Genomic DNA, 25218 nt, shown 5'->3' on the forward strand with positions numbered 1-25218 from the left:
AGTTTGGGTTTTGTGCTGGGGTGGTGGAGACAGATCTTCTCAAGTTCTAAACAAAATCCAAACTATCTGAGTGATAAATATGTTTTTATTCATTTGAGACTAAGTATCAGTCATTTCCTACCCCTGGTTTCTTTGAAGTATGACCACAATCGTTCTCAAACTGTAACCAAGTGGTGATGACAGAAGTTCTCCTGACCGTAACCAGGTAGTTGTTTTTATCCAAACTGGTCTTTCTTTAAACCTTACCAAGTCTTAACTACATCGCTGTCATAAAACAGTTTTATTTACAACAGTGTTTATATGGCATCAGATCAGAAAAGTTATTGTGGAGGGCATGGACCAACAAAGTATATTGTAGTTTAATTTGGGCGAACCAACACTTACTGTTCTTGAACCCTTTTGATGGTCCCAGTTTCTTCTGAAAGGTGACTCTTTGTAGGTTATAATTAAAAAATCAGAATTAGTCTAAATTATATTGAACCAATTAACCGGGCACAAACTACATAAAAATATAAGATATCTCTCCTCCTGTTACTATTATCATTTTTTGCTCTTCTGCTTTGTATGCACTTCTGTTATGTAATAAGAAACTGTTGCCGCAGTGATATTGGGATCTTATTGGACTTATTTGCAGAGAAAGATTCATGAGGTTTATGCTTTTGAATTATGTAGAGTTTGTCAAGGATGACTGAGGATTCAACCATATACCAAAACCTGGTCCTTACTCAGGCTGCTTCTTGTTTAAGTCAGACGGAAAAAAAGTGAAAACTGGGTGTTGCAGTTATAGTTTCTGTCTGAATTGATGGACACTTGCAACGGCTCTACCCCAAACCCCATTTCAAGTCAGGAATCCGTATATGCAGGTGGTGAGATTTCAGTGTATACAGCAGCTTTATGTGGCACTTTAAATCATGCATCAGAACGACGAAGTGGATTGTATCAGACTTCCGTCGAATATTACACCTATAAAATCCTCAGTCTCATGGGAACAGACTGCCTTCCAGGCAGCAAGCAGCTGAACTTTACACTGACAAGTGTGTTGGATATTGAATATTGATACGGGTGTCAGTGGTAGTCAACAATCAATCAAACCAGCAGACTATCATCAGAGGAAAGGTGAGAGGTGGCTCAGTGTCTTCTTAATAAGGGTCAGGGCTCTGTGAGAAAACACACAAAGGGTTTATTGGCTTGACCTCTTCTGCAGAAGTGTTTTTGGATTAAAAAAGTTATTGAATGATAATATATTTGCTAATTTGTTTGTTTATATGATTATGGAAAAAAGATCTTCAGGACATAGATGTTTAACATTTATAATTGTTTTTAAAATATTACATATAATATAAAATATTTGGTAACAGAGAGTAAAATCCTTGACTTTCTGTCTCTGTTGGAATAGGATTAGCTATCGTTTTGCTTGGGAGACTATTCATTATCTAAAGAATGAATAACTGTATGACTAAAGTAGAATTAATAATATACCCAGGAACAGAAACCAATCGCAAATTACCCTTCTGTTCCTCTCCCCTGTCATATCTCAAATCTACAAAAGCATACTGAGGGCCTGGTAAGTAGTAATGAAATTGAATATAAAATATGTTAGCTTTGTTTTCAATATTATATGAGAGACTTCAGCTCCTGACAGACAACCATTGGATTATTTGGTGAGAGCAACTGCTTTCAGTGTTTACTGTGACACCTTCATCTCTCCTGCTGTTGGGTGAAGGTATTAAAGATGCGTTAAGGTCACTCATGGCAGGTTCCATGCATCCACCCACCTTATTGACTGAGCTGGACAGCTGTGTGTAGGGCTTGATCTAATGTGGCAGAGAGCAAACAGAGGAGAGATACACTGAGATGCTGCTGTTCTCCACTTTACACATAGCCTGCCAACAAACACAGAATACTAATACAGCTTTTCCTTCTCTGCGGATCCTAGTCTCATGTTTCACCTTGCTGCGAGCAAGCTTCCTGCCTTATCAGGACCCACTACATTGTTAGTGAGCGAAAGTGGGCTCTGACGCTGATGATAAACTTCTCATTAACCTTCAGGAAATTAAACGAAACTGTGATTTAATTAGATAAAGATCATGTCACCGCTGCGTCTCCTCCGAGATGAAACCTATGCGCCTGTGGGGGGATCTCTTGGTGATATATAAGGGTGGTTGGAAAGAGAAAACAGGATATGGTGCAGGTATATTGTTTTATCATTCAGATGCTAGTCAAGCCATTTGCTTTATTTGGGGGAGGCTGAAGTTTGTAATTCCATATTTGGCAGGGCTGGGCTGTTCCTCAGGCAGCCAAATGCAGTATGACATTTTTTTGGAGAAGGATGAAAGGTTCTGCTTAATTCTGCAATATGCATCAGACAAAGTAATTGCTCTGCATGCATTGTAATAGAACTGGCCTTGGTGTGGTAAAGTTTTGATATTATTAACTATGGCAGGGATGATTTATGCTATGATTAAAGGCACATAATGGAATTGTGTGGCAGTAACCGGTGCCTGGACAACAGTGTAGTGACCTGAATACATTATGACCTGCAGACCAGATGGAGAATGAGCCCCTTAAAGACAACCTTTTAGTATTCATACAGCAGCCTTTCCTTTTTCCTTATTTTCTTACAGTAGAAAGAGTGGTCATTTTTCATTGTTCTGATGGGATGATAGTGCCAGTTCTGTAAATGTCATGCTGGCCATTGGTGATACATGGCACACTTACATTGCTAACAATATTCAGATTAAAAATCAAGGCATTAAATATAAATAAATATAAATATAAATATGACAAAGTTGTTTACAAATTCCAATAAATTGAGAGATTGAGCTGAGATATATGTGGAATAATACTCATATTTACTATGATTATGGTTATGATTATGACTAATATAGAGTATGAAAGTAAAAATTACAATGTTGAACTTTTAATCGTTGAGACCACCTACTCTTTCTTTTTTTAAACTTCTCTTTCTTGTGCTGTCTATCAAACACTGCATCTACTATTAAACTACATTTATGCAGCTACTCTGTCTAAGTTTTAATAAAACAGCACTGAAGGCATGAATCAATAGAGCATGGGCGGTGGTGACAAGTCACAGTGCTCCTTGACTGCTCCTCAAAATAAGAATTCCCTGCAGATTTGTGTTTCATTCACAGGTTAGTTTGTCAACAAACACCTGAGAGAAACAGCCTCACTCAGTGTCATGTTGTCAGGCTGAAAGGATTCCCTGCATGGCAGAAGTCTGTTGAGAGGTCTTTCCTGAGATCAAGTATTTTCTTTTTATTGAACCTGAGGGAAAGAATAGAGGGGATTTTGACAGGATTCAGTCTGATGCCAGCAGGGGTGCATGAATTACCAGAAGTAGGGGCCTTATTCATTGGTGATGCAAGGCTATAAATTACTGAACCATATGCATAAATCACTTGCAATACCTTAAATATATTACCACAAACTCAGAAAATCAATATATTTTATATAATGTTGACATGACTTCTTTCCTTGATGTTTATAGTTTAACAGTATTTAGTAAGAATTGTCTTTGTATAACCTGTTCTTGTCTTGAAAACTGATTCACTGAAGTTCTTTAGGACATCTTTCTGAATTAAGAACAGCTCAAGGTTCAACAGTAAGGCCTGTTGATAGTCCAGGACCAGTGGGACATTTATTTTTCTCACCTAGTCATACATCTGTTTGGTGCTTTTAGTCCACTCAACTGTCTGATTGTGATGTAATGAGTCATATTGGACTCCACCTCAGACATAGGCCGTGTTCAGCTGGTTCTTCTGGAGCTTCTCAACTCCGAAAGGTTTGAGCTACACAATTGATCTCTCGATTCAATTATTCTCAAAAGTGAATTTTACAGTTTTTTTTACTCACACCTGATTGGTATGCCCGATTTACCCAAAAAGGTTCATATGGGAAGTACTGCAAAAATAATATGCACATTAATGTATTCCTAATCTGGCAAGTAGCTTTCCTCCAAAAATAGACAAACTACTAGTAAATTAGAGTAGACCATTAATGGTGGGAACTTAAAATTGTTAAATGCAATGGAAAAGCCCACCTAGGGAGTAACAGTTTGCTCAGCTGGATAAGGATCAGGGAATGGTGTTCTCTGATTTCTGAGTAAAGCAGATCACTTTGGCTTATTTTTAAAGAGTAGTAACACCAACAGCACATTTACTGCTAAGAAGAGCTGGAAACACACTCGAAAAAATGGTGCCTAACAACCTCTCATCAGATTGATTAGTATTTTGGAAATTTGGATTAACGGGGAGACTCATCAGCCTTGGATTTTATGTTTGCATTATGTGCACATGAGGGTTCAAATATAATAAGTGCAACAAGGGCAAACCTGTACTTAGAATTTTATCAGAATTGCATCATGAACAGTCGTAATATTTTGTTATATGACTGCTGCTGCGTATCTTTTCACTTGCCTTAATAAAACACTGCTTATTTCAATATTTTCCTGCAGGGAAAGTCAGCATAGAGAGAGGACAAATAGAGCTCCCACCGACTGGCTGCAAATTTAAGTAGCAAAAATGTTGAATCTTGCTTCTTTTTTTTCTTAGAATTTAATGTATTTTCCTTCAGCAGCAAGACCAAAAATTGTGTCTCGGTACTTAATGTTGCCCTTGTCGTGTTCCTCCTCCCTTCATGAAGCAGTGGCTCAGTTGTGGGCAGTGGCAAACATACTGACACTCTAGATACCCTGTGGCATGGGAACAAGTTTTCGGACCTGTGATATCCTGCAGCGAAAAGCCACACTTTACCCAGAGTTCATCAGTCTGTGGTGTTATGTCACAGAGAGCCTCCACTGAACTCCCACATTAAATCTTTAATACATGGCTAACTTACCACTGAGTTAGCATCTCTTTAACAGCTGAACAGTCACAGAAAATAATGTTGCCCTCTAACTACCATACATATGCATAATGGACATTATGGTAACTCAATGCAGTGGCAGCAGCTTCCTATAAAGTCCCATTCAGTATTCTGCAGATGTACTGCAGTTTTCAAAAGGAACCATTTATAAGCTCATGTGGTGGATGTTGGGGGGGAGGATAGATATGATGGTTGAGTTGAAGAATTTTCCCCTCCAACGCCGTCAGCGGCTCTTTGCACGCTGGTCACATGCATCCTCTTATCCTCTCTGTGCTGGCATAATCCTAGCAGGGGTCCTCCCTTCTGTCTCATGGACAGACGCACACACACCAAGGTTGAACACATGTACAGGTTGAAGACATACACACGATATGTGCACACTTGTACACAAAGAGGTGAAGACACGTGCACACACACGTACACGCTGTGGCATTTAAGCTCTTGCTGTGCCTTGAGGACATGCTCTAATATTCTCCATCCCTCCACTCCTCTTTCTCTTCAGCTGCTCTCTCCCTCTCTTGCTCTCATTCTGTCGCCGCCACAAGCCATTTTCTGCCACCTCTTAATGCTCCTCATGTCCCACGAGGGGGCTATCTCTAATATTCTCTCATCCCTCCATCTCCCGTCATCATCACCTCCATCTTTTTATCTCCTTTCTCTGTGCCTCCTTCTCTCCTCCTCCTTTTGGAGTTCTCAGCGAACATTCAAGGTCACGGTCACACTGTTGTCTCTTGGGAAGGCTGCCATTAGACACAGGATGCTGTAGATGAAGGGTGATCTGCCCTTCTGGTATCTAGAGCATACTGTACATCGCACACGGTCCACCTCTGTTCTGATGGTTTAATTCAGCAGTGACACATCTCTCATAGAGCACAAGTATCTAAAAACATCTTCTTTTTCATGAATTAATGATGCCATAGAGAAACTTTTAGAGGAGATTTTTCAGACAGGTCATCGTGTCCGTCTGTAACAGATCCCCACAGGCCTCCTCTTCATCTCCTACTGACAGATGCTCATTTTAGGAGCTGTCATCCTGTCAGACCTGAGAGGCTTTCCTTCATACCGACCCCCTCCCCAGCCTTTCCCCCGTCAATCACTGTTTCTGTTGCTTACGTACGACACTATGTGTGCATCTGTCTCATAAAGGCCACTAGGGTTAAATGGAGGCAATTCCAAGGGTGCAACGTCAGTGGTTGTATTTTGATTTATTTCTTTTCAGAGAGATAAGAAACATGGTGGTTGGCTGGTTAGTTTATTTACAGTCATGTCTTGTAGTTATGCAAGATGAAATAATGAATTGTATACTCTCTGAACATAAGACTGAGTATGATTGTACAAAAGGTTTTCTTTTTAAATTAAGTTGTTAATTCCCAAGGTCATGGTTAAATGGACTTAGCTCTACATCCTAAAAAGATTACTTTCATTATCGTTAAATCTGACAAGTATATTCTCAACTAATTTATTATGCCTTTTATCTATATAATGTAAAAATAATAGTGAAAACCAACAATCCCAATGTATTTAGTGCACAAATAAGACTAAGGAAAGCAGAAAAAAATATGAGAAAAGTAAGCGCAACCAAATAATTGATTTTCATTTTACAACTCATCAGTTAATTGTCCAATCATTGCAGCTCTATTGCAGTACATCTGTTAGGGTGTTATCTCAAATCATGCACCAGCGCATTAACCACGGCTGTTCATAAAATCTAGGTATGCTTCTTGTGGCTTATCGCTTACTTGTCCTGTTAATGATGCCAAAGTTCATTTTAAACTCAGTCAGCACTCTGAAAGTGTTACATTTCACACCATGTTTGTATTTTCACACATCAAATTCAGGCATAGTCCCAGTAGTATCGCCTTTCAAGTTTTGCAGTGTGTGATTCAAATAAATGATATGCTTTCACACCATCTTTGCTATAGACAAACAAAATGCAGAAAGTTGTCTTTTTCCGCATTTAAGATCTGCAGATATTGTGATTGGCTCTATGCAGTCTCTGTCTGCAGAACTGTTTCAGAATTTTTAGAAGTTTGTATCTGCACAACATCCCAAACAATTTGGAGTCTGCTTCCTTGTAACTAAATCAACCCCTCTAACAGGACGTTACTGAAGTTGCTGGAGTGCAGGGACATGAGGAGAGTGGGATGTGACTCCTGCAGTGCTCAGAACAATCATTAGTCATGCTATCAGCAACAGTATTGACAGTGAAAATGTGTAATTTCACTAATGAGTCCATTGTCTGCCAGATTTTCTACTGTTGTACCAGAATTAAGGCACACTTGCACTTTTCCAGAGCCAAGGCTGCTTTCTAAAAATGTTTGTGATGGTCATCTGTGATACATGACATTATCTAAAAACATAACCTTAAAAAAGCTTTGCTGTTTAGATATTTTTCCAGTACTATACCTTTGCAAAGCATAGCCCTTAACTGCATGTTGAGTAGTGCGAAATGTGGATGAATGATAAAGATGATTTTTGAAGGACAGGTTAAGGTCCTTCTACCAATCCTTTCTCCTCCCGGTCCATACCCCAGAGACAGTCACTGCGTGACCTTGGGCGCTAACACAAAAGGAGCTGGCTGTGGGAGGGTCGGGCAGGAGAAGATAGGAACAGAGAAAAGAGAGATAGGACTGTGTTGCATTGTGGAGCAGTTAGAGCTTATTTTCCCTCCTCTGCTCTGATCAGACAAATGCCACATCAAAAGTCTATTACCTTCTTTTCTTAAAAATAGGCTGGCATGTGAAGCAGTAACTGGAAAGGAATGAACATATTAGATATGTCAGGCCACCTGGGCTTGTGTGTAAGTGCCCAGCAATTCTGATATACTACTGTTTATTGTAGACGTTTCATTACAGAAGACTAGTTCATGTAGAACTTACACCTACATCTTGTTTTCTATTTCATTTTTTCCGTCTTACACTCTTCCCATTAGACTTAACTAAAATTGACTATGACTGGGAGTCTACAGTGGATTTGGATGATGAAAACAACTCACCAGTGCACAACTTATTCAGCTTGTATCCTGCCTGGTTTTGTCCTTCGCTCCTTTCATAATTGAATTGAATGAATTGCATATTTGAAGTCTGGGTATAATTGGCCCTGTTCCACTGACAGTTAAACATGCTACATTATCGTATTCTGCTTGTCTATTTTCTATAAAAAATAGCGACTATGCTACATTTTATTAGGAGAGTGCAATTGTAATGGAGGTGGCAATTAGCATTCATGTCATTGAAAAGTCTGTTCAGAGGCTAGCTATCAGCAGACTGAGTCTCAGACAGTCTGAAGTGGACTTTCCAGTACTCTGATAGCCTAGGACTGGATTGTCTTCAGTCAAGGTTGCCTCAGAACCAAAACTCTAAAATTATTTATTTTTGTATTGTGTTCTGGCTTAAATAGATCTTATTTTTATTTGGGTTAGGATTATTTAATATATTTAGAGAGGAAAAAAAACAACATATATCCAATATTTGCTATACTTGTTAGTCCTTTGTTCATATTCTAAAAACAAAATGAGTGTAGCTTCTTTTATTATTGATCACCATCAACCTTACAGACTGTCCATGTTTGGTAATTCTTGTCCAACTGGTAAGAATGCTTCGGTATGAATCGGTATGCCTGTGGTACATCTGTTCAGTCACACAGTGGACATCAGTAGTCCGGGATGAGTTATGTAGTGTGTGACTGGAATACATAGATTGTTTTTCTGACAGAATGTCAGATCATACCTACACCTGCGTGGCCATGCAGAGCCCCCTGCCATTTGAGGCAGAGGGAAATGGGAGCTCACGATGTGTGCTGATGTATGGATGTATGCCATCAAAGTTTAATGGCGGTTTCATTTGTTGACACTCCCCCCAGTGAGAGGCTCACACTCTCACCTCGTGCACTGACATGCGATTCTGTTTCCTTTTGTGTCTAAATCTGCATTGATGCTAGACACATGTCTGATAATGTAGGAGAATTAGTTCTGAAAGCAAACAGTTGTAATGTATGCAAATGTTTGCTCTGCAGTGTAAACATTGTGACAATTTGATGAGCGAGGGGATGCTATGGAGTTGCATCTGTTTTCTGTTTAGTGACATGTGAATTATTCTGAGAAAATCTGTATAGACTATCAATGAATATACAGACTGCAGCTATTTTTGTTTGTTTGAAACCTGCTATAAAAAGCGAATGTATATGATTATGGATTAAAGCCAAAGGAAAGCAGAAACAGTACACGGGTTTGGCCAGAGCTTTTGTTGGCTGCGGACCTCTGAAATCCCTTCTGGCTAAGGCATCAATCGGACATTTTGGAGCTCCTCTTTCTGGCTAACCCAGCGAGCCTGGCCAGATTAATGAACAAGCTTATCCTGATGCCACACAGTACTGACGGGCATTCTTGACTCTCCACCGAGGATTCCCACTCATGTAATCTTGGGGAACCCATTAGGATTCTTAGAAAGTATTCATTTCAGTTTGACAGAAAGAAAAACAGAAATATTTCAGTTCAGATTTTCCCTCCTTTCTCACATAACTACAATACCCACAAGGATATTTGTTTTCCTGCCTTTGATGTCGACCTCTAGAAGCTCTGTAATAATAGCATGCAAATCAGCTCACAATTGAGCTGCCTCATTAGCCCCCGGCTTTGGATTTTATTAATATTTTGCACATGTAGGTTTTTTATTTTATAAATGAACTAAAATAGCTTAAAATTAAAAGTTCCAACTTTCTTCCATATACTATGGGTCACGGCTTTAATGGAGATAATATAAGAACAGTGGGGGTCCCTGAGACTAAAATAATTAGATTTTAAACCTTTGAGAAAATTTAATGGACACAAAGTAATGCACTTTTTATGGCAGAAGATGATGTCCTGTTTACACAGGAAGTAAGTATATTCCTTTACTTTTGAAAAAAGCTTTTTATTTTGGTTGTACTTTGGTAGACAATCTAGTATAACTGTATGTGGGTAGTATTATCCAGAGATAAACTGAAAGGAAAAAAATGCTAATTCATTGCTAGTACTTCCATGACTTCCTCATTTGAGTCATAACCACTAGAGATGCTGGAGGTCTTGAACATAAATAACATTGTTTTTTGGTATTTAATGTAATACCTGATTGTTGTTTATAGTCCATAATAATATCTTGATTTTTCAGGTATTTCATTCACCGGAATGTATCTATATATTTATATTTCAATATTGAGATATTAAATCAATGACACCATGATGGAATATTTGATCTATATCCCCTATAACCCTTAACCACTGCTATCCTCTGTATTCAGGTGTGTATACAACATTGGTGCCTCTTCAGCCCTCTCTCAGCTTGACAGAGAGAAACAGAAAACTCTGTCCGTCTCGATTACTTTGAACTGAAATGTGGACGAGACAGGGGGCTTTGAGTCACTGCACTCTTGACCTTGGTAGTTGGCCTTAATGTGAGGCGATTATTCCGTGCGTTGTCAGCCTACATCACCTGTCTGTGAGACTCTCCTCTCTCCCTGTCACACAGGGTGCACTTAAGGGACAAAGGAAGTCATAGGATCCCTGAAGAGGAGGTCTTTTGGCTTAGTTTTAGGGCCCATCATATTTCTTGCGCGTGTGTTTATACATGTAAGTTAGTGTTATTATGTGTCAAAATTCTGATGGTGTCATGTGAGATTTGCCACCTCTTGTCCACTTGCGGTGCTGAAACCTGAAACCTGCACATTTTGAAGTGCACACACACACACACACACACACACACACACACACACACACACAAACACGATTTCTCGCAACCCTCTTCCACTTCCGTCTTCCACTATGCCTGCTAAAGTGTACCTCGGAAAACATCTGACAGATTTAGCTTTGCACTTTAAATATAGAAAGGGATACACCAATGAACCCTACACGGCTATTAAAGAGAAAACATAGACATCACGTCCGAATGCTGCTCCTCTGACATGAGTCTGACATATCCCAGTTTGTTGCTAACAGACATGACTCACTCATGCCATCTCATGCCATCACATCTGAATCATTAATGTGAATATAAACAGCCCCATTAAGTAAATTACAACTATTACAAATGCAGCAACAGCTATACTTCTATTACTGCTTTAGGTTTCTTTTTATTTCTCACTTTCTTTTGAAGGTGGAGGGAATGCCCCTCTGTCAGTACCATTCTTGTAGGTTTCCCCTGAGTGTCATTGCATTAGGCCTGATTTGCAGTGGTGGTTGCTCGGTTGGTTGTCTTTGGTAGATTATGTGTTTAAGGTTGACAGCTAGCTCTCATAGACATTGTGTGGAGAGTGGGAGAAAGGGTGGGGGGTTGGGATTGAGGGGTGGACTGGTTTTCACAGTTGAATAACTGGGTCAGTTTAAGATGATGGTGCTTCTTATCTCCTCAGCTCATCGCTGGGTGTTCACTGTTCGCTACTCAGCTTTTCAGCAACCAACCAACCATTGTCATACTTGTCTTTGCCCCTTTCTCAACCCCTACAACCCCTGGTATATAGAAGCACAAACTAGCTCCAAGGAAATGTCAGTTTATATGGATCTATAAGCACTGTATGTGGACTGCATTTAAATTAATGAACACATGTATTTTAGTGCTTTGCTTAAAATGGTGCTTCTCCATGTTAGGATTGCTGACAGTGTCAAGCTGTGAATGACTTCTTTTGTCTGTAGTCAAATATGCTGATGTTCAATTAGCTTGTGGACTCAAGCTGAAAACTATTGTCCTCTCTCTGTAGCATTAAAACAGGATTCATGTGATTTAGCTTTACACTCCTTCAACATTGTCTGGCTCATCATAGACAGATGAAGATTGGGGTCTGGTAACCTTTCTAACTCCACATCAGATTTCTTTCATTTTCAATCTTGTAGTCTGTACCCAACCAACACTGACAATTGATCAGCCTTCAGGCAGTTTCTACAATTTATATTACTTTATGCAACTTTTTTTCACATATGCAGCAGTACTCCTTCACTTTTAATATTCAACTGCTCTTTAGTGCATTTACTCAGTTCACCTTGCTCCTGCAAATGGCAAAATACTAACTCCCTATAAGCATACCAAAGCCAGACACACTTTAATTCCTGTATAGACAACAGGGCAGTATTTCAGGATCAGACAATTCCCTCTAGTCAACTGCTTCCCTTCAGACCATTGGAGTGCTTTTCATTCAAAAAGCCTAATGTTATCGTAGAGTTTCTGCTTGAGCCTACTCCCTTTGTGTGGCGCATCATGGATGTCTTTGGCTTGTAAGGTTATTCCGGCCCTTGATTGCTATGTGGACAGGATCGCCGTCGTCCTCCATTCAAGCAGCAAAACCATTAAAAATGCAGGGGCATGGGGGTGTTTACTTAATACCTCAGTCACAATGCATTGGATCAATCCAAAGGACCATCACATGAAAGTAATCAAGCTCCCATCATCAATAATGAATGGCACAATCAGCAGGGACAGTGGGCTCCTATTGTGGGATGGCTGAATGGGAGAAAAGATCGCAGGGGAGGAACTATTGTGCATCGCTACATTGGTCAGCTGTTGCGAAAATGATGATTATGATAACAGTGGTGATGATGATGGTGGTGTGATCTCTAATGTTTGTCAGTGCAGTTTGCCATTTTTTCTGTGGGCGTGGAACAAGACAAAGCTGGCGTTTACTTTTAATGAGTAATATCCAAACAGGTCCTCATTTTCAACAGCAGGAGTAAAATTTGAGTAGACGTTTCTGTGTTTTTTATGTTATACTATACTATCCTCTATATTATTATAAATGGCTCTGTTGTTATGTATTTGCTAATTTATTTGCATAATCTGTATTTAGCCCTGTAAATTTACTTATGTTGTAAGATATTACATTATATATAAGTATTGCATTTACATTTTGTGCTACTGCTGTTGCAGTTGAGTTGTTGCAGTACAGCCTGTGCAAACTTGTACTGATTTTGGATAAAGTGAGAAACAATTTAACCAAGTATTGATTTCTAAGATATCTTCTTAAATGAGTAGAAGGTTGTGCATTTCTTTTGTATTTTCTGAACTCAAGTGGCCTGGTCGAATTTAAATTTAATTCAAATCAGTCCACAAACAAGAATAATAATTGAACTCCCTTGGTTGTTTTCTTAATCCTTCATACAAAAAACATATTTTAAGACTCTCTAAAGGATTAAATAACTTGTTTTATGTGAGGTTCAGTTTTTGCTTCTAGTTTGCCTCACCTTACTTTCCCTTACCATTCACATTTAGTAATTGAAACATTATACACACCACAGTCCAGCAGGGTCACAAGCTTACACAATGCAAGCTGACTTAGCATAGTAGTTGAGGAGTGCATGTCAACACCTGATAACTGTGGTCCTCTCTAAGCACTTCCTCTCAACACTCCCTATACACACTGTTGCTGCTCTTCTGTACAGTTGAACTTACAAATGTGTGTCCTTTCTTTGCTTCCCATAATTGTGCTGGCTAGACTTCACTTTGCCTGTATTCAATAGGCTGTATTTGCTGACATTAGGGTGAACATTCATTATTCAGCGCATGCTTTTTGAAAATCCAAACAATTCTGTAATCTACAGGAGGCAAGTCACTGTTTAATTACAGATACTGTAACTAGTGTTGCCTGTTGTGTCTACCCTAACTGAATACAATACTTAGTTTACTATAGAATACATTACTGCTCTATAAATTAAAATAATTTCTCTATTGTCTGTGTCTTTCTCTCCTCAGGTGGTGTTGGTCTTTGCACTCAGCATCGGGGCCCTCGGAATATACTTTATAGACTCCTCAGAGTAAGTATCAATTTCTTGACGATTCTTCTGAAATAAATGTATATTTCACACTCCAGCAGCTATACTGATGATAAAATATAGATAAAATGAACTTTTCATGCATTTGTTGCACGCAATTACATTGGCCTACATACTGTATCTGAATGACAGGTGCACATGCGTCCTTACTCATCTCCACACACTGCAATCTCTGAAATGCAAATGCACATATTCACACCCCCGCAAGTACTCACAAGCAGTGATGCACACACATACAGTACACACACACATATCTGCATCTGAGGATTTTTCAATGGGAGGACATGTTACCATGGTAACAGAGACAGGCAGATACCGTACAGTATGTGTTGGGAAGCTTGTTCTGTGTGTGAGTAAGTGAGTGTGCTTATTGTCAGTTTATGCGTATCCCAGGCTGGCAGTCACCCAGAGACAGATTGCAGGCCTGGCATTTCTCCGATAACCACTGCAGCTACTTTCACACCATCCAAACCCAAACTGTACCTTTAAAGGGATGGTGGGGATTTTTTTTAAGTCTGGCTAGTTTCAAACAAACAGCAAAAGTTATTATATTATTTTTCTCATATGTAATGTTATTTACATAATAAGTTTTTTTGTTTGCAGCCTTTGCTGTTGCTGTTCTCCACACTGGCCAACAATGTTTTGCAAGAAACAGCAGAATACAGCAGTCAAATGCGTTATCTTTCCCAGGTTAAATTAATATAAGGTGCTACTTTATACTGTATGTTTGCCGACAGCAATTTTGCACCTCCTGACTTCAGTAAACAGAAGCCTTTGCAGTACATGGTTCCCCCCTTTTTTCAGTGCTGTGGCTCAGAGAGCACTTATTTTAATTAAAGCAAAAAAGGCGATTTACTGTATTGTTTCCAATTATGTAGAAGTTGTTAGATGTGCCTCTGGCAACGAAATAACCAAAGACGTGTCACAATACCCTACAAACTAACTCTGTGTGTGACTGCACTTTTATTTCATGCACCATTGATTTATCAAAAAAAGCCTCAGATATCTGCTGCAGTGCCTGCAGTTATGGAATGTTGATTGCAAGGGACCATAACAAATTGACCATGATAGTATATGGTACTTTTTCATCATATTGTGCAGCATGTTATCTTTCAATAATGGCTAGCTTCCTGTAGTTATTTTTTGCTTTGACACAATATCTGTGAACTTTGAAATTATTTTCCTGGGGGAACAGAGAAATGTAAAATTCTCAGAATAATTCAATTTTAAATGCAATCGAACTTGTACAGTATTATTTTAACAGCAGTTGGAAATTATTCCATGAATCCAGTCACTTATTTGTACTTAAGGATACAAACCTTTACTTCCTCCTCTATATTCCTATCTCCCTCTTTATACAGTATATCCCTCTTTGACATATCTTTAGCCAGAAAAACGATTGAAAGATAAATTAGCATCTTGTAAAAGTGTATAATCCTTTTACTATTCAGATGATTACTGGGGATGAAAAGTAATTTCCTCAGTCAATCATTGTGCACATGAAAGATCAATAATCAGTTAATCAAAAAAAAAAAAAAGCCACAGAAAACTGATGGGGTGGAAGCAACAGGCACTAACTTATTGGAGAGGGAAATTAAACCTCCTCTATTTCATCAATGTAAATGACAGCTCGTAAATGCTGTTACATTTGTAATGTTCCTGTTGGGGATGCAGAAATCATGCTTCCTTGACAGAAATACAAACATGGACAAGCTATCCAATTTAGAACAAAGGCAGAAGTTTGAAAGCATAAAGTTTGCAGAGATGTACTCTGTCATAACAGTAAACCTGCAGGGAAAAAATAGGGAGAATATTTAAAGCACTGCATTTGTTTCGCTGCAGAACTATAGTTTCTCTCACTGTAGTATTTCCCCCATCGTATCTTGTATGTTACAGCGCACTTTGAGTGTATTACTCTGGGAGCCGGCTTCCCTGAGGCATTGCCCTCATCTCTCTGTGCTCCCATTAAGCTAAGGCCCTCTCTACCCTCATCATTGTGATTAGCTCAAGCTTGTCACTTGAGTGTGCACATCCTCCCAGGGGGGCTACGGATCAACCCAACTCTGGGGGATTTGACATCCTAAACAGGGCCAGGCTTGTGTTAGCTGGAGCCTCTTATGTGTTCTGTACCTATTGTTATAGTCCATTGAAAAATACCTTTTCTTGTCTCTGCCACAATCTATTTGAGGTAATATATAATGGCAAAAAATTTCTGAATTTGCCAACCTCGAAAACAAACCAAGATGCGTCATATGGGCCATAAAAGACAGATGGTTCCCAGTTATCATTGTAAGAATGATATGTCACATGCTCACTAGCTATCATAAGCAAACAGCGCTAAGCTGTAACAGCAAAGTTAAAATAGAGCACAGGGTTGCATCTCAAATAAATCTTACACTAAAACGTTTTACTTTAAACTTTGTGATGTCCACAACATAATGCTGAAGGACACAAATATTGATGTATATTCTTCCTCTGATTATCACCTTGTGTGTGGGATTGCATGTGCGTTCACCACATGCATAAATGACCTGACTCACATTCCCATACCCCCATACTCAAATGCTAAAAATGCTCTAAATATGACCTTCTCTGAATCTAGCTTCCTTGCCACTAAATGTTAATGACTGAGGCAATCGATGAGCGCAGACTTATAGGTCACCCTTTTAATGGTAGTAATTACTCTACCAAATGTTGAGGGTCTCGCAGTACAGACTCCTGAACTATTCAGCCTAAGTGGTTTGTGTCCCCCCCTCTCTTCCAAACTACCATTTTAGCCATCGGATGAAGTGAACATTACTCTGAAATTGTCTGTGAAAAAGGCAACAGTAATGGGAAGGATTATGGTTGAATCCCTGTGGTAAAAAAAAAAAAAAAAAGACGTGGTGGAATAAGTGCATGTGGGTTGGAACTTGGGAGACTGGAGCTGCACGATGGGCTTTTATGTCTACTTCAGTGAAGCAGGGTAGCCCCTTGGGGGAAAGACACACACACACACACACACACACACACACACACACACACACACACACACACACACACACAGCACACTGTGGATAAAATGCTGAAGAAAACATACCTTTCTGGTGGCCAGGCACGAGTCTCCCCGGAGCTGTTTTGTTACTAGCTTTCGACAGGTGGGGCTTTCCTAGCAGGAGCTCTGTTGGCCAATATCCTGCAGAAAAGATGCACAAAAAAACACAGCAAAGCTTTCTGTGGAAGCAGGTAGACAGAGTTTGAAAAGAGGGAATTGTTAATTGGCTGCCCTCCCAATTGAGTGCAGAGATTACTAGTCATTGACTTGGCAACCGTGCTGTTGTTAAGAGGGCTGTTTTTTTTTTTTTTTTTATTGAATGGGAATGAATATGTAGCTTCACTGAGAATGACCGTCCATCTGTTTGTTTTGACAAAGTGGTTGTTTACCACAGTTCTGTGCAACACATAATAATGTATGATAAGACACTGCCTTTTCTGTTCCTCTGCAGCAGACTTCACTTGCCAAACTGATGCTATTTTGGTGATATTTTCAATGGGAGGATACTGCGTCCTCTTACGCCCACATCTGAATCTGCTTTAATACCTTGGCTCATTCCTCCTCCTTCATCCCTTCTTTTTCCTCCTTTCTACTCGAATGTAGGACAAAGTCTCTGCAGGCTGCTCTTAAAGGGATGCCCTTGTTCCTGCTCCACTTCTGTTTCTATTTCTCCCCTCTCTCGATCCCTCCCTGTCACACGTAGAGACTATTACATGCACACACTTGCATAGTCACGTTAACTTGCAGACACATGTATAGACACACAAAAATACAATTTGGTCTCCATCTAAGAGGCCTCATAAGCAGCGGCCTGTGCCTGTAACTCTATCATTAGTGTGCGATCAATGTCAGCACTGAAAAAAGAAACAGTGCCTGATGACTAATTAATGGGGTAAGGTGAGAAATATGGCTGAGCGGTGAGACAAGCTTGGCAGACATTGTGGCGATGACCGGCAACCTATATAAGGACCTCTCCTTCTTGGAGTGTTAGGTCAGCATGGAGTACCTGAGTCTCGGTGTGAATCAAAGAGGGCCATGTAACCATGAGAAGACTTAATTTGTAGTTGACACCATTCCCAAGTGGCTTCGATTTAAATCCACAAACCGTGGCAGTAAGAAATAACTCATTTCAAAAATCAAATATCCAGCAATTTTCTAAAACCCCAAAGTTTTATTACTTTCCCTCACACGTTTAGGGAGATTTTCTTCTTCTAAATGAGTGAGTTATTATCAACATTTGCTCTGAAGAGAGAATATGAAATGTCAACATCACACTCATAGATAATGAGCTTTTGTGAGTGTTATGGAACACCAGAGCACTGCTTTATGACTATGGAGGCTTTCTCTGTAGACTGCAAAAATTAAGCTTTTTAATTGCTTTTTCTATCTGAGCATGAGCTTAGAATAGTTCACACAACAGCCTTTGGAGTCCTGCATGTAAAGCTGAACATCAATGTGATGGTATAACAGGTTAAGGGTAAAGTATAATTGCAAAGAGAGGGAAATTACCCTGGTTGCCACCCTATCTGGTAAATGCAGATTCAGTGCATGAAACACTGATTGAAGTCTAATGAAAGAAATTTACTGGAGAGATCAGCAAGGCTGCTCTGTAATATGATGATATTTTTTCATGTCCAAACTCTTTGTTTATCAAAGTCACCATTGCAATAAAAAGGCCATTTGCTGTTGCAGTTTCCTGATATGCCTCAATGCCGTGCGGAAGGGATATTTTTAGACCACAGCATGAGCCACACTCAAAACATTCAGTTAACTTAATAAACCCCAGATGAAATTGAAATAATTTAATCGTTTGTGGCTTTTTTTGGAACATCTAACCACAGTGTCAATTCATGTTAAAGCTTCCACTTAGAATTGTTCAATATTTTAGCCCCCAAAATGGGACATCATTTTATCACTGACTGTTACCAAATGCTCCTGAGTGAATTTATACCACTTTCAAATGAACTGGACCTGACAACAAAAAAACAAAAACATGAAAACATACCATTTTGTACCCTCCACTATGGCTAGCAAATTGAATTTGCATAATTATATAGATTGCTTCATTAACAGTTACCACAGTCAGCAGAATGATTATGCATCTTTAATCGTAGTTAAGCTTTAGACGTATATCCACTGTACTATCACCCAATCACCCATGGAGGTTGAGCTTGCATTTGGACCACAAACAAACCCCATTGGACTGGTTTAGCATAGACCAACACCCACTAGAGCAGTGGTTCCCAGCCACCACAGCCCCGTCCGATGAATTCAAGTTCCTCTTCATTAACACCACCATTTATGTTCCAAATGTATTCATTTGAATTCATAGTCATAATAGTCAATGTCACAATATTACAGTATATAATATAATACAAAAATTACAATTGACAGTGTTTTGTTTGGTGTGGTCAAGTTTGCATTCGTAGTAATACCACATTCAGTGGGAAAAGCTGGACTTTCCAGCCATTTATCCATTACTTTTAGTAATTTATTTCAACAGTTTATCCATTACTTCAGTCATTAATCAAAAAATGTATTACATTTTTTCAAATTGGTTGAGCTACCCCCTTCACATACCCCTTGGCAACAGCAGTAAGTACCCCCTGGGGTAAAAGTACCCATGGTTGGAAATCACTGCACTAGAGTTCAAATTGCAGCATTCACATGAGTCAAAACAAACTGATAAAAAAAATCTAATGTACTAGACTTAGTTTTAACCACACTGTTAGTGTGAAAACACCCTTTAAGGACTAAACTGATTAATATTATCTATGTTTAATTTCACATCATTTACTTAGAACTTTTACTGTCTCAGTGCTCGCATGAACTTAAAGGCCAAATTGAAAATGCAATTATTATATTTGGATATAAATTCCAATTAAAGTAAGAATTTTGCTGCTGAAATAATGATTTGAAATTGATCTAAATTTCCTAGTCCAAAGTATATTTATTTTCTTCATGAAGGGTTGTTCTAATTACGTCATTAATGTCATTTTAAATGAGTTTTTCTACTGATTGAAGGTTATTTTACACGAGCAGGGCTAAATGCACTGATTACATGACCTTAAATTAGAACAAATAAAACACCACCAGCTTAATTCGATTGGCAACATTAATCAGTGTGCTGCTAAGGTCTTTTTGCATATGGCACATAACTACAGCTTTTATCTCTTAATTGGTTTGTGTTGAAAGTAGGATATGTGTGTAGTTTCTATTGTACTCTAACAATGGCTTCTGACTAAATCCATAAACTAGTGTAAGTGTTTCTCTCTTGCAAAGATGTAGCTCTTTTTTATCTCCTTATTGCTGTCCCTATTTTACATTTACTTATTTTACTCTCTCATTTCAATTGTATTGCATTATTGAGCGTACTGTATGAAGTTGTGGTTTCTGTTAGTGCTACGCTATTTTCAGTCACAGACTACTCCTTTAGAGTGTAAAATAAATAATGCCTTTGTAGAGGAAACACTTGAAGAGGGATACAAGTCATTTGCATTCGGATGAAAATTTTGAGTAATCTATTTTTAACCTCCCTGGGGAGGTTTTATTTGTTCATTGCCCTTGTAGGTGCTAAATAATTTCTTATTTTAGTAATGGTGCCTTGACCTAAATCAGTCATTAAAATACTAACCTGGCCTTCTTTCAGCTTCACAGACCCCTCCCTGCTGTATGCCGTACACGTACATGCACTACCCTCAGGAGAAATACGCCAGAAGTATGCCAGAAATTCAGTTATTGTGCTCAAATCACATTCTAAATGCATTCATGTCTTTCTGTTTGGGTTATATATTGATTGTACAGGGGTGACTTTAATGCTAATAAATGAAACTATGAATATGTAACTGCATTCAAGATGCTTATGAGCTTACTAGAGCAGTAAGACATCATGAACTATGATTCAGATTTGGTGTCGTTGTGAGCATTAGTCAAGCCGGCAGCAGTCTGTTGTTGTTATTGTTTTCTCAGGGGGCAACCTTGCTGTTGCTCCTGTAGCTAGCCAAGGTCATGTGCAGGCTAACAAATGGCTGGCTCCTGCTGACTGACTAAAGGTGTTTAGGACTATTTTTAGAACATCATCATCCAACATACTCCTTTGCCCTTGTGAACAAATGAGTTTTAACTCTCTGGTTGCGTTTTCCAGAGGTAGAGTTCCTGGTCAGAGGAGGTTAATGTGGGGAAACATTTTATGTCCTGATATAGACTTACATGCTAATGTGTGCGTGTACATGTATGTATGTATGTTCACTTAAAAGCAAAGGTAGAACTGTAGTGCAGGCCTTCACCAAGTCAAATATAAGAAGCCTAGAGGTTATCACAGATGCTCCAGAATCTCCATGCAATTTCCATGTGGCCTAAAACTAGCATTGTGTGTATATACAGTATCAGACAAATTGTCTTCAGGACCTCTGGGAGCTTGGTCCCCATCCCTTTTTACTCTGTCACTTTCCCATCTCCCCCTCTCCCTCTCCCTTTGACTGTCACTACCTCTCTTCTCTCCCTGTCTCTTTTATCTCCCTGTGTCTTGCTGCTGTCTTTCTTTCTCTCTCTCTCTCTCTCTCTCTCCTCTTCCTGTCAGCCAGGATGGTGCAACCCCAGGCTGTGCCAGGGCTTAAGGAGTAATAAGAACTGTTGTGGGCAGATCTATTTTCTGCAGGACACTGGCAGCATGTGGCCAGGAATCCCTTGTGGTTGTGGAGTGTGAAGTGACATTGAAAGCAGGGACCAATGTGGTTTCTTGTCTTACATGCTCTTTGTGTTGGAAAAAGACACAGATACAGGGTCACAATAACAGAAGCACTTGTATAAGGAACTCTAATTATAATAAGCCTGAAATGTATAACGTTTGCTTAAAATGCTCAGTTTTTGTTCAGACTATACCAGTGAGGTGATGACAGAAACGCTAGTTGCTGGTGTGAATGTTGGACACACTGACATACACACACTTTCTGCACTGACAGTTAATACTAGACATGTGCTGCAAACTGGACACTGGACAGAATTGTTGAGGCCATAGTTGTTGTTGATGAATTGCATTACATATAATACACATCAAGTTATAAACACAACGTTGACATACAGTATTATCACCTTTATAAAGTTGCATGTACTTATTTAAGCATTGAGCAGACACAAAGCAACACAAGTATTTATTTGGAGTCATGTTTCTGGCCACCTGACCAGTATAAGTCCAATATGAACTTCTTTTATCTCTGTTTTGGTCTCCAGCCACTCCTGAAGGAAATATCTGGCTCTTTAGCAGCTAAATGCTCCAAAATGTTCACCAGATAGTAGCTTTGAACTTTGTCTGTGTGTCATGCTGGGGAGGTAAGTTACAGTGGGTTTTACAGAGCTGAAAACCACTGCCTGTTGTAGCTGGAAACGAGGTTGATAAGAGCAGTAAGATTGTGAAGTTGTGGGCTGTAAAATGAAAACGGTGACCTGAAAGAATCTAATAGAAATAATTCATTGTGGGTTTGTCACCACAAGTGACATCTTTAAGATCATTTTTGTCAATATAACATTAATGATTAGTGCAGCTTTCAGAATAAATTAAAGAAATTATTTTAGAAATATTGCTTTGATGTTTGCATAGAAAGAATGGCTCTGTATTAAGCTGTCTGTGAATAGATGATGAGTCATAGATCTACTCATACAGTAGATCTAATTCCGTCTATTTGCTTATACTTTGCTCCATCTGTTTGCCCCTCTGTATGCAGAGCTGTGTTTAAGATTTTTTTTTTTTTTTTTTTACAGTTAAATATTATGACTTGCCGCATGTACAATAACTACACTTAATTCTTATTTATTACTTTTCAGTTCATGCTGCCATTTGTATGTGTTTCAAACAGATTTGGCAGCTCCACAATAATAGACTTTGTGAACCTCTCCCACCCCACTGATGAACTCCTAATTTCCTATTGTGCTTCTAAGCTTAAGAGAGAAACCGTAGGTCTGCCTCATGTATCTTCCCACTACTTCAGTTAATGATAAGCTTTACTATTAAAGAACGATTAGAAAAATGACTAAATTAACGCTCTCAGAATGGAGCCATTGTGGTATCCTATAATACAAAATCAAGGCGAATTCAATGTACCACTCAGCACCTGCTGTGAGCCGCCATTCTCTCTCTGTGTTATTGAGAATGCTTTGGATCACGTGACTGTGGATGCACGGTTATTTAGAATTAGGCCAGAGCTGGGCCCAAGGGGAAATGCCACAGTGACCACTCCAAATGGTGTCTTCAGTGTGCACCATCTGTGTGTGTATGTGCTCATATGTGCTTGTGAGTGTCTTTATATTTGCGTGTATGTGTGTGCATTCTCTTGCACAAAGGCTTGTAAGGGTGAGCTGACGTTGTGGTTTCAGATCAGTTTTGGGAGTGGGGCCTTGCTCAAACTGCAGACTATACTGATAGATAAGGATGCATGATACCACTCTTATCTGATATGAGTAGTTAATAATAGCGTTCAACAATGACTTTGAAACCGTGTTATATTTTCATCAGCTGTTAAGGAGCTACTTTTCACCCGTCCTCTTGACAATTTAGCAGAGTGTAGTTTGCAATGTTTTGTTATCGTTGTTTATCTAATATATCCAAACTGCTGACGTTCAATTCTCCTCTGCTTGCCTGCTCAACTAACAACAGGTTAATATCACATTGACATAAAATGGTATTGGGTGCAGTGCTGTTGGAGTAGTTTTCTGATTACGAGTACATGAGCACAGTACCGGACCCAATACCCAATACTGGTATCGGTATCAGTGCATCCCTTCTGATAGAAAATTACATTTAATCAGCACAGCCAAATTGGTGTATGCTTAGGATGTATGTATGATTCATGGCAGGTTTGTTTTAACACCCTTGTTTAGTTTGATACCTAGAATCACTTGGAGATGCCGGTGGAGAGTAAATAATTGAGTGTTTAGGCCAGATCAGTGTCAGTTCCTTCAAGGGGTCCGAAGTGAATTAAATTTAAAATGCCTCTCTAAACAATAAAGTCTCATTTTTTAAACAATTGCTGTATAAACCTGACTCATTCTAATCGTCTTGGACATGATCCAGGCTTTGACATCATCTTAAAGATCACATCAGTCCTTAGGATTTGCTCGAGAAAGACCACACACTCATAAATTACAAGTTGGATCATCCTCTTGGAGCAATACTTCTTCTCTGGCATGTCTACACTCCCTTAAAATGGACCATCATGTGATAAAAGGCTTGATGGATGATGATTAAGCTTCACTCCTCTCTGCCTTTGGAGGTTCTCATTATGCAGTAAACTCCATTCTGGATCTCACGCTGTGCCCCTTTAGACTTCATGCATACAAATGTATACTTAAACCTTTAATTTGAACGTATGGGACTTAATACTGTATACTTTTGTAATGGCCTTGTGTGTGTTCCCTTGCCAGTCTATACATTCCCAAAGGTCCCCTATAGCCAGCATAACCATTATGCATATTCATGATTTTCCCACACTGGAATTTCCTCATTACTCATGAGGAAAATAGTATAGGCCCATGACCAAGTGAAGAATGGGGTGGGCTCACTGCTTATTTTCGCTTTTGTTGAGATCACCCACTATAGCTAATGGTTAATCATCACAGGGTAAACATAAAGATGGATTATATGTCAGACCAGACAGATCACGACTCATTTATCATCATCCGCCTTTTTTTAAGCAACACCAGCCTAGCTATTGCACTCTGTTAAATGAAGAGAGTGATGCAGTCTCTTTCTCTGTGTGGAGTTTCTGTCATATGAGGGAAGATCTGTTGGAATAATTTTTGTTTGACAGACGCTGAATAATTTATGCATGCTGAATGTACTGTCACATCAAAGCAACTGTTCTTAACTACCAATTTCAGTTTATTTTCAGCTGTTTCATCTATATGTGGTTTTCTCTGCAGCTCGGTCTTTTATCTTGGTCTGTGGTCGCCTATAGGGCTCAGAGGAGGAACTGCAGGGTGTCGTTGAAACTCAACTAAATTGGAATCAAATTCATATTATTAATACCAATTTAGTAAAAGTGCCTTCAATCCGATATTTTCACAGACTGGGGTTCTGGTTAGCACCATTTGACCTTGACAGCTTCAAGCTGCCTGTTGGTACCACAGCATGGTTTCTTATCCGTCCTGTGAGCTGAAATGAAGAAGGTGATCAAGATCAGGCTATATATGAATGACTGCAGTAAAAAAAGGACAATTTACAGCATAAAATTATGATTAACCTGGTATTTAGGAGTGAGTGATAAGTCATTGTCTTTTGGTAATATATTTTTCTGATGGGCTCATATTGTTATTGCTTTATCAAATTCTGTTGGCTAAATTAATAACTCCAAATAAACTGTGATTAAAAGCGATATATTAAGAGCTATGTTGTGGCATATCGGAAAAATATTCCTTTTATTATTGGGAGATTGATATCATTCATATTACCTAATCACACTGGTATTCAAAGCTCATATACCACCTGTAAAAAACAAACAAACTTAAAAAGCCCAGA

General features: G+C 39.1%; 1 protein-coding gene across 24 annotated transcripts in view; it reads left to right on the forward strand.

The window, feature by feature from the left end:
- The window catches only part of kcnma1a (potassium large conductance calcium-activated channel, subfamily M, alpha member 1a), a 134934-nt gene that overhangs the window by 46336 nt on the left and 63380 nt on the right, over positions 1-25218 (forward strand). For all 24 annotated transcript variants that reach the window (XM_051379808.1, XM_051379718.1, XM_051379727.1 and 21 more), the window contains exon 3: positions 13596-13657. In XM_051379808.1, coding sequence (XP_051235768.1) covers positions 13596-13657 — 62 coding nt within the window. The remainder of the gene's footprint in view (positions 1-13595; positions 13658-25218) is intronic.

This window comes from Dicentrarchus labrax, unplaced genomic scaffold (genome assembly GCF_905237075.1).
Source record: "Dicentrarchus labrax unplaced genomic scaffold, dlabrax2021, whole genome shotgun sequence".
Lineage (NCBI taxonomy): Eukaryota > Metazoa > Chordata > Actinopteri > Moronidae > Dicentrarchus > Dicentrarchus labrax.